Below are 10,866 nucleotides of genomic sequence, written 5' to 3' on the forward strand. Positions count from 1 at the left end.
GTCAATAACTGAAATAATATTCAAATTAATTTTGCCAGTTGTGAAAGGAAAATTTAAATCACCAAGATAATCTTATACACCTTTCCCCAAGGGAATGGAGTAATGGTTTTAAGGCAACAGGATCTTTATGGAAAGAAATTATTAATGGTACACAAATTCCAGCTGCAAATGAGTTTCTGAACCATCAGGGATTTTTACTGCTCAGTTCTGATCCTTTTTATTATCATTAACTCTTCCAACTGTAAGTTACTTTACCTGTATTTTGCTTTAGTCTGGAAAAATTTTAAATTTTTTCACATGACTATCTTAGCTCTTAATATCTCCACAGTTAGGAGTGAACATTAGGAAATATCTAGGGTGTATTAAATACTGAATTCTGAAGGTAATATCAGAGATAAATGTTCCCTCTCTATCCTAAAGAGTAGAAATAATCAGCACAACTAATAATCAGCACAACTTCAGCCTTCCCCTTGAAATGAGACATAATTACTTAAAGCTCACCAAGTAAACTTTGATAGGAATTCATCAAAAATTCAGGCCTGAAACGATGAATCAAAACCCACCTTCCTTTGTGTGAAATTCCTTTTTTTTTTTTTTTTTTTTTTTGGATAAAAGTTGCCTGTTCACCTAGTGTCACTTAGTGCAGGCTTGTTTCCCTTGCACACCAGAAATGTGAGAGCAAGCTGCTGCCTGGAGAGCCCTGTGCAGAGGGAGGAGGTGCTGAAATGTTGGATTTTTTGCTTCCCCAGATGCTCCAGTCCAGGGGGATGCATAGCCAGAGCTCCCAGCAGCAAGGCTGTGCCACAGTGCCCAGGGAACAATTCCTGCAGCTCCAGCAGCAGCTGCTGCAGGCAGAGAGGAGGAGTCAGCACCTGCAGGAAGAGCTGGAGAGCAGAGCCTCGGGGACAAACATGCAGCAGGTAAGGCTCCTCACCTGGCCAGTGAAAATGTTTCAAGTGTTTCATTTAGTTGGGGTTTTTTTTTTTAATTATTCTGGTGAGATCCGTTCTCTGTTTATGCCAGTTCAAAAATTAAATTTGATGCCAGCAAAGGTATTGGCATGGTTAGCCTGAGCCACAGCTTCCTTCTGAAGTCCTCTTCTTTTTTTTTTTTTTTTTTTTTTTGAGATAAACCACATTTAACTGGCTTTTCTCCTTCTGCTCCATGTGCATTGAGTGTTTATAGGGGCTTTTGTTTGTTTCTTTACCCAATGATTGTATCTGGAACTATTATTTTTAAAACACACAGGCAACCATCACATCAAATCCTAATTTGGGCTGTTGCTGTCACATGGAGCTGTGTCAGGTGTAGCAGAGCACAAATTAATCCTTTTCCTAAGGAAATCTTGCTGATTTGGCCATGAGACAAGACACTGCTGCTGTTGGACAGAAACTCCAACATTGGCATTTCTGAGGAAAAAACAATTCCAAGGAAGATTAATTCATCCACTGCCCCCACTGGGCAGAGTCACTTTCAGTGTTAATTTTTTACCTTGTAAAATTGGATTATAGGCAATAGAAAGGTTTGCATCTGCCACATACAAATTGGCAAATGATCCTTTTCTTCAAAAAGTAATTGGATCTCTAAATCTCTAAAGCTTTGGCTCAGGTCAAATAAGGTCTTAAAATAATATTACAGCTCTATTTTATAGAAAAGGTAAAGCTCTAAATAACCTAAATGTATATTTAGTATTTTATCTATTTTAGATTAGATATTTATGTAGATATGTACTTAGATTAGATAAATAAATTAGATAAAATACTATTAGCTATTTATTCATTTGGTAGCATGGAAAAAACCACCCCTCTTATATTTTAAATTTAGATTGCATTTGTACTTTAAAATAATACCTTAAAATGATAATAATAATGATAATAATAGTACCAAGACTTTGAAGATAAAAAATCTCTAAATATGGTAATAGGTATTCCAGAAAAAAAGGTATTATGGAAAGAGTACAGGCATCAACCAGTTTTTAAAGTATTCAAAACTTGGAGTAAAATTTTTTTTTTTAAGAAAGGCATAAAATCTAAATGTTTCTTAAAAAATAAAAGCAAATAATTTCAGTTTAAGTAGAAATAAATAGATTGTAAAGTTCCTCTTCAGAAGTACTTGGTCCCATACCATGGGGAGCAAAATGTGCAGTTTAATTAGAAAATCAATCAAAGCCATATTGCAGCAGTGGCAGCTGCAAGTGAATGTGCTGGGATTGCATTAGGAGTGATGACTTTGTAATTCAGATTTTGGAACAATCTGCAAACAAGTCACATCCTGGAACTTGCAGTTCTAGAGATGAATTGCTCCTGCATTTCCTGGAAAAGCTTGGTGAATTTAAAAATACTTAGAGAAACTTTGCAAATATTTGCTGTCAATGCACTAATGCACTTAATCCTTTTAACTTTTTTCCTTAAATGAGTGGATAATCTGGTTTATAATACCCCTTTTTTTTACTACAAAACTTTCTAAATATTTTTTTAAAACCTGCAGTTATAAACAAAGCCAGATTTATTTGTTTGTCTCCACTTTGCTGCTCCTTGTAAGCACCTCCTGCTTGAATCTCTGATCTTTTTTTTCTTTGCCATCCTGATTTTTAGGGTTTAACATTTAGTTGAGCTCATGTCCCTTTTAATGTCCCCTTTAGCACCCTGAAAACTTCCATCCTAATCCCTCTCCATCATCCTTTCACCAGTGAGTACAAGGTCAGGTTGTCTCCATGCTTTCTGTGTAAAATGAATTATTTAGTGCTGCTGCTGCTTTGCATTTTGCAGCTTTCTTAGATCCTGTCTAATGAGGAAAAGTTATCCCTATTTTTTATTTTTTTTTTTAATGGAACTATTTTGTGTTTATCCTGCTTTGCAGTTTTCTTTGCTTTTTTGATCCTGGTTGTCTGTGGTTTTTCATTCATTTTACAGTTAGTCCTGAGTTATTTTCATCCAAAGGCTGCTGTTATAAATTTAAGAAATTAATTTAAATTATAACTCCTGAGCTGTTTCTACTGTGTTAACCTGTCTAGACTCTTCTAAATTCCCAGTGACTGTTTCTGCTGTGATTACCTCATATCCCTTTCTCAATAACTAAATTTGGGAGCTTATTAATTACCCAATATTTCCCCAAGTTTGCCTAGCACTGATTGGTTTTGAGTTGCTCAATTCCCCCTTTGTACAGCTCTTTATTTCAAATTTCATATCCCCTCTGACCAGCTGCTTGTTCACTCTGAAGGAAAAACAATAAGGTTTGAGATAGAAATGCAAAGTTTTTAAATGAGAGCCAGTTTGGCTACACTTTTCCCAAATACTTGGCAATCTGTGTGGTTTTATGATTTTTATGTTATAAATGAGATTTTTGAGAGCGAGAAAGCAACGTTTTCTAGAGGAAATCTTTCTCTGACTTAATTACTGCCCCATATCTCTTAAAAACCATGGATGAGTGTTTAGATGTAGCAAATACCCCCTCAATCTCCCAGCTGTGCAGTGCCAATACCCCCATTTATATATAAAACAGAAGATGCTCTGCATGTTTTTCTTCGTGCGTGTGATTTTTTTTTTTTTGCGTGTTTTTTTTTTTTGTTTTGATCCTGTGTTGCTTGCTTTGCTTGTATTGGTGATTTTATATTTTTTTTTTTTTTGCTTGAAGTGTAGATGTTTTGCAGACAAACCTGGATCTCAGGGTGTGAATATTCCCACTTGCCTCCTTTCTCTAGGCCTTGCTACCGGAGCAGCGAGCAGTGCACGCAGATTCCTACCGGAGGATCGGGCACCTCTGACACCTCTGGCTGCTTTTGATCCCCTTCCTTTCCCATGATAAAAACAAAAAAAAAACAAACACCACAGAACTGGCATAAGCTGAGAAACTTGAGGATCAAAAAAAAATATTTTTTTCCCCTCCCCTTTTTTTTTTTTCCTCCCCAAAAAAAAAGTCGCTCCGCAGTGTTATTTTATTTATTTGTCTAGAAGCTATTTTGTGAAAGCTCAGAAACTTTTTAAAATTTGTTCCAAAAGGGTTTTATTTATGTTATTTAAAAATGTGCAGTTGTTCAGTAATGGGAAAGAGCCTATTTTTCTCAAATGGTACTAATTTTATATGAGATTTGAAGAAAAATCTGGGGTATTTATACTGCGTTTTTGTATAAGATGTATAAACTTTTTAACAGGGAAAGATGACTTTTTTTGATGTAAATGAAAAATAAAATCTTTTTTTTTTTTAAGCAGAATGTCTCTTGTCTTCATAGAAATCAATAATTTCCACTTCAAGGATGAACAAAATTTAGACAAAATATTTATCTTTGGTAATGAACATTGTTCTGTCAGGAGTTCTGGGAAGGATTTCTGGTGGGGATGTACTAGAGTACAAAAAACTCAATTTTTCTTCAGCAGATGTACCTGAAAATTTAACAATATGAGGGATCTTCTACTGCTGTGACCATAAAGTAAAAAGGGGGAAATATTGTTTATTGGATAAAATTCTATAGTTTTTATTTTGTCTCAAACTACTTGATTAAATTAGGATTTTATACTTTTAGTTCAGTAAAACCTCTTTAAGGCCTGTGATTTTTCTAGTTGGAGCTATGAACCATTTCAGCTGTTTTGCTTGTAAAGATCATTTTTCTCCTATTTTAATGACCTTAAAGCTTCTGCCTGAGCTGATTTTCTCCCCTTTAACATGAAATAATGTGAAGTGAGAACACTAAAGGCAAAAAAACAGGAATCCACTGCAACTGAGACCTCTCTAATTCTTCTTTTCCTCATAACTACTCACTCAAGGCTTCTGCAACCAATGGGAAGTGGAATAGTGAGTTCCAGGGATTTGAATTCCAATCAAATTCCATTAATTGAGAAAAATATCCACTCCACCCACACTGTAAAACTTTTTTTTTATGTGACTCCTATGTAAGCTGTTCCATAAAAATTGAATTATCACATAACCTCATACACAGATTTGAGTTTCTGGTGTTACAGCAAATAAAATGTTGAGTGGGTTTCAATCAACCCCCCAAGGGGATCATTTTGTAGGGTTTTACATGAGGAACTCCTTACCTGAAGCAGATTTTCATTTATCCTCCTCCACAGGTGGGATGGGTTTGGGTTTGAAGGTGTTTTATTTTGGGTTGGTGCTTTTTCTGAGTTTACCTCCTCAAATGACTGCCTAGAATTTGAGTAACAAACAAGCATTAAAATCAAGTCTCAATTTTCCTGCTCTCAGTGTCTAAAGTTCTTAAATCCAAACAAATTCTTTTGTAATTCCTGATGTTTCTTATTTATTTGGGAAAATTTCCCTCAGGTGTTGGTGTAATGGTCTCATGACACAGAATTATGCTTTTAGTTGTCACCTTGCTGAAGAAAAAGAAGAAAGCCACTTTAGGGTTATGAAAACTAATCTAAAAAGATGTAAAAAATGAAGTTTGGAATCCTTCTTCTTTTGGATATTACTCCATTTCTCTCTGGCATGGGAGGATAATTAAAATGTCAAACATGACCTTATAACTTCACCTTATTTTTATTCTAAAACCATTAAATTGGCATTTTGTTACCCACATTCATCAGAAATTTGGCAGCACCAAAGAACAAGAAAAGGAAATTATCCAGCTCTGATACAGACAATACAGAATTAGGATTTGATATAATTTTTCCTTGATTTGATAATTTCAAGTGTAACTTGCTTGGATAACCAGTGCAATGCTCAGAGCATCCTTTAAGTGTTGCCACAATATTTTGCTTCAATGAAGGGTTTATTAATTTGATTACCTCTAAATCAAACTGAAGTGTGGAAAGCCAGCTATTTTCTGGAAAAACAAAAGAGACTGGTGAATGGGAACTGATTTTTTTAAACTGATTTTTCACATAAATGTTGCTTTCCAGGAGGGTCATGAGCAGCTTCTAAAAATGATGGAAGAGCGGATGATGGATGTGGAGCAGAAATTAAGGCTTGTGAAGAGGCTTCTCCAAGATAAAGTAAATCAGCTGAAAGAACAAGTAAGTGTTCTTGGACTTCCTCAAACCTGCCCCATTCCTTCTGTAAACCCCTAAATGGGCTAAAGCTGTCAAGCTGTTGTTCAGGATAAAGTTAAAAGTGGTTTTATTGAATGCTGTAGAGCTCAAGTACAGCATATTTGCCCAAAACTTCATAAAATTCCAGATTGGAGACAAAATCCACTACTCATTGATTTCCTAAATCAAGAAACAAAAATCAAATTTCAGCTGAGGATTCTAACTGGAAAAGTTGCTTAGAAAAGGAGGCAAAAGTAATTTCTTGAGGAGAAAATCAAGTATTGATTTCTTTGATGCCTCCTGCCCCAAATTCATCCTTTGTTTGATGTGGTTTTGGGGTTTTTTGCAAGTATCTCAGTGGATTCTCTCGTGCACTAAATTTATCCTTAGAGGATAAATGCTGTAAAGCAGAGCTCACCTGACAAGTTGAATCTTTTCCAGTCTCAAAACATTCTCATAATAAGACCAAATGTGTTTTTCCTTTGATGTCTGAGTTACAATTGCCACATTGCCACTTGCTCACCCTCCTGTGGAGTTTCTGGCTGTCACTTGCTGAGTGCCTGTGTCCCCTGTCCCACCCCAGCTGTCCAAGAACACCAAGGCAGATTCCATGGTCAAGGATCTGTACGTGGAGAACGCGCAGCTGCTGAAGGCGCTGGAGGCCACGGAGCAGAGGCAGAAAACTGCAGAGAGGAAGAATTATTTACTGGAGGAGAAAATTGCCAACCTCAACAGAATAGTGAAGAACTTGGCCTCCCCCTCCTTCAGCCCAGCAGCAGAGATCAGGTCATAGCCAAGCTGTTGTGTGTCACAGCCCCGAGCACTTTACTGAAATGGGAATATTTCAGCTTCTCACTGCGTTGCCTTTTTGTACTGAAGGAGTTTTAGTGCCCAAACTGGAGAATTTTGTTGGTTCCCAAACTGGTTTTCTGCTAAGTTTTGCCTAAAAGTAACCATCACTTGCCTAGAAGTAACCATCACTCTGTAAAAAAAAAAAAGAAATCCCAAACTTACGTTTTTCTAGGTTAACTTATTTTGATGCCTTGGCTTTCATTTAAAATCCAAATTCTGAATTTCCTGTACTGGATCATGTAGATTGAACAAAGGCCCAAAGCAAACTCAGATTGTTGAACTGAAAACAATATTTTCAGCTCTCTAAAATACTGCTCCAAACTTGAAAATGGTGATGGGTCAGTCTTCAACATTGTCAGTAGAAATGTTGTTGAAAGCAGAACTTTGCTGGTATGGGTTGTGTCCTGTAAACTGATTCTGGTTTTTCTGAAGCAATTATTCATTAGGCTCTGGGTTCTTCTTCATGGCTGTTTCTCTGCAAAGCTCAGAAAAAGAGAGTTTTATTTAAAATACAGAACTAGACTACTGCCTCCAACAAAGTGTGACACTATTTTACCTGAAGAAATTTCCCAGCTAGCAAATAAAGACTGTGATTTCCTTATTTTTTTTAAGCTGTGCTGCCAGACAATTCTGAATTGTAGAGGCCTTACTGCTTTTGTACATGGAAATAAGTTAAACCAAGGAAGAGCCACTCAGCAGAAGCAAAGATGGGAGTTTTGTTTATGTGGTTTGTAAATTCAGTGAAGCAGTGCAGTGTATTTATTAAACAGCTGGCAGAAGAATGAAGAGGGGCACTTGGATGATTTTGTCAGTGGGATCCTGTTGTTGGAACCCTCACAAACATGGAGCTTTGCCAGGAATGCAGCATTTGTCCTGACCTGAGGAATCATTTGGAAAAGTCTTGTCTTTTGTGTTCATCCTAGTACACAATCTAAGTCTGTCATTAGTTGTGAAGAAACACATTCAGTGAAATTATGAAGAACTCAGGGAATAACAGCCTAAATCAGCTTCCTTCAGCTATAACTGTGGGTATTAATGTCAGCAGAAGGAGATAAACACACCTTAGGGAAAGCAGGATAAACCAAATTGGATTTGGTGAGTATTACCTGGGTGCTCCTTACTCAGCATGCAGAGGAGCATCAAGGTTGGGATGAGAGGTGGAACCTCCTCTTGGTGAAGAAATGCAAATTTTTTGGGAACACCTTCAAGACAGAGGGGTTTGTCAGAAGGAGCTGGATAAAATAAACCTGCTCAAGGGTTTGTGTGTTAAGCTGCCTCTCTCAGACCAGTAAGACACAATTAAGTCAAACTGGGCACAGGGGCCATTCTGGAATACTTGAAACTGGACCTCTTTAAATACACATGTTTGAGGAGGGGGAGGAAGAGGTGTTTTTTCTCAGAGACCACTGGCAAGCTGAAAATTCAGTCAGGAGCCAAAATTCCTCCAGAAACTGGGGTAACACTGCCTGCAAACTGTGGAGGAGCCTCTGGAAAATGAGTTTTACTGTGTACTGATGAGGCTGAGAGGATGTTCCCTGTGTCTCTGGGGTTAGTTATCAATTTTGGAGGGTTTGTGGTCTGAACTAGACACAGGAAATGACCTTTTCCTCCTTTTCCCCCTCTATTGCTTTGTGCAGGCCACAAAGTGGAAATGGAAATAGAATCATGGAAGATCATCATGTTGAAGTCCTCATAAATTATTTCACTGCTGTGCTTTTTGAAATGCGTGTAGTGGAGATTTCTCCAAGTCATCCCAAATTCAAGGATTTACAGATTTTTTTCAGAGGCTGCAAAGATATTTTCACAAGCTGGAAATGTCTCAAACTGATAGAAATCTGAGGGTTTAAAAACCTGAAGTAGTGATTGGTTGTTACTTTTGCTGTTCATCACCAAGTGGTCTGAATTACATGATAAGAAATCTCTGTGTGGGTACCAGGGCTGCGTGCTGACAAGGTGGGAACTGAGCACACCCTAAACCCATGCTGTGGAAATCAGCAAAGTTCCAAAATCATTCCAGGAAACAAAAGAAATGAGATTCAGAACTGTATTTAGAAAAAAATATCTAGCTCATTTTAAGACTACTTCATACCTTGACCTTGATTTACTTGTGTCTGTGACCAAAATCCAAAAGGAAGGAATGAATATTTCACTTAAATTATTGTGCAATTATTTTCATGTTGCTCAATTTAAAGGCTGGACTACTTAACTTAATTCTTTTAATCTCCTGGTAGTTACCAGGCTTTTATAAACCAAACACAGACGTTGCTAGAGCACAGCACCAAAAAAGGGAGAAGGAAAAATAGGGAAAAGGGACTTTTGGCTTTTCCCTTTCTCCCCTATCCTACCTTGCTCTACTTCTTTTTCACTAAATTTCAAAGAAAAAAAACAAAAAAACCCCCAACTTAACTACAGGAGAGAGGAGGAGGAAAACATCCAAACACTTGAGGCAAAACTCACTGGAAGATTTGTGTGAATGAATTCTCAGAAGTGCCTTTGCCTTCCTGTACTGTACTGGCTCGGTGTCCACAGGACAATTCAGGACAATTCAGGACAATCCCATCCCAGAGAGAGGCAGAGCTGCTTCCAGACGGTGTCACATTTCTCCTTCATTCACTGTGTCAGCTCAGGAGAGAAGCAGCTGTTTGTTACAAAGTCCAGGCTACTGAAAATGAGCATAGAAACACATAATTTATTAAGCATTAGGGGTGTTTTGTGCATGAATGTGTCTCCTATGCAGAATAGGCAAAAAAACCAAAGTATTTAATGTTATTGTTGCAGTCAAAAATCACTGAATTTCTGTTCCTACAACAGGTCCTGCCATGTCAGATATGAACCACTTCATTACCAGAAGGTGTTTTAAATGTTTTCAACTTTTATTTTTATGAATCACTGTGAAAATAAAGGCACATAGACATTTCAGGTTGGGGCTTTTGGAAGGGGACAAGTTAAATAGAGGTGTACAAATTTGACACTGTTGAAGTGCTACTTGTCAATTTGGAATGATTTAAAAAGTCTGAATTGTGGCACATGCCCCAAGCAGTACTTTAAATACAAGGAAAATTGAGATGTTTGAATTCTGACTGGGGAAAGAAAAAGGATTGTAACATATTTGATTTTAGCCAGGTTAGGTGTTAGGTACAGCAGAGTCTGGATTGATCAAGGGTAAAATCCTTTTGTTTACTTCCAGGAAATGCCATCTCTGTCACTCAGGTTTTCCATCATTTCCCTGTTTAGTGTCATTTCATGACAAACAACTTCTGTATAAAGGAAAAACAAATGTATATTTTTTTTTTCTATGGAGTTTGTTTTGTTCTGGTGTAATATATTGTCCTTAGAACATCATGTAAAACTGAGAGATGAAGCAACTGACACATTATTTATAATGAGCATAAAAAATACATTAATGTATGATGCACACTTGTGTCTTTTGGTTTTTATCCAGCATGAAAATCATGGAATAATTTGGGTTGGGAGGGATCTAAAGCCCATCCAGTCCCACACCTTCCACTATCCCAATGTCCAGCCTGGCCTTGGACACTTCCAGGGATCCAGGGGCAGCCACAGCTTCTCTTCCCATGGATGTTGCAAATACTTCAAATTAGCATCTGCAAATTTATCAAAGGCATACACAATAATAAAAAAAAACTCTCTGAAAAAGTAGTTTCTTCCATTATAAAAGTATGAAATTGGAGTGTAAAAACTGATGGTGGTGAACACACCTTGGTTTATTTTTAACTGCAGTTGCATCCCTGCTCCTCACCTTTGTATGGGAAGTATTGAGTGATTGTTGTAAGCCTTGGACAGGATCAGGGGAGGGGAAAGGCTGGAGGGGAGCACAGCTCCATCCTCCCTGTCAAACTCTGCTGTGTCCAGTTCTGACAGGACAAGAGGGGCTGGAGAGTGTCCAGGGAAGGGAATGGAGCACCAGGAGAATTCCTGAGGGAGCTGGGCAGGAGCTCAGGCTGGAGCAAAGGAGGCTCAGGGGGAATTTCTGGCTCTGCACAACTCCCTGGCAGGAGGGGACACTGGG

The 10,866-nt window shown here is 37.7% G+C and overlaps 1 protein-coding gene across 7 annotated transcripts in view; it reads left to right on the forward strand.

The window, feature by feature from the left end:
* Positions 1–9,047, forward strand: part of NIN (ninein) — a 57,249-nt gene extending 48,202 nt beyond the window's left edge. For 3 of the 7 annotated variants that reach the window (XM_079307802.1, XM_079307803.1, XM_079307804.1), the window contains exons 28-30: positions 750–920; positions 5,856–5,969; positions 6,568–6,944. In XM_079307802.1, the coding sequence (XP_079163928.1) occupies positions 750–920; positions 5,856–5,969; positions 6,568–6,777 (495 nt within the window). In that variant the 3' untranslated portion in view covers positions 6,778–6,944. Of the gene's footprint in view, positions 1–749; positions 921–3,700; positions 4,199–5,855; positions 5,970–6,567 lie in introns of those variants that run through there. The other 4 variants (XM_079307807.1, XM_079307808.1, XM_079307805.1 and 1 more) reach the window with 2 other exon arrangements.
* The last annotated feature ends 1,819 nt before the right edge of the window (positions 9,048–10,866 follow it).

Source organism: Erithacus rubecula (genome assembly GCF_903797595.1).
Source record: "Erithacus rubecula genome assembly, chromosome: 6".
Lineage (NCBI taxonomy): Eukaryota > Metazoa > Chordata > Aves > Passeriformes > Muscicapidae > Erithacus > Erithacus rubecula.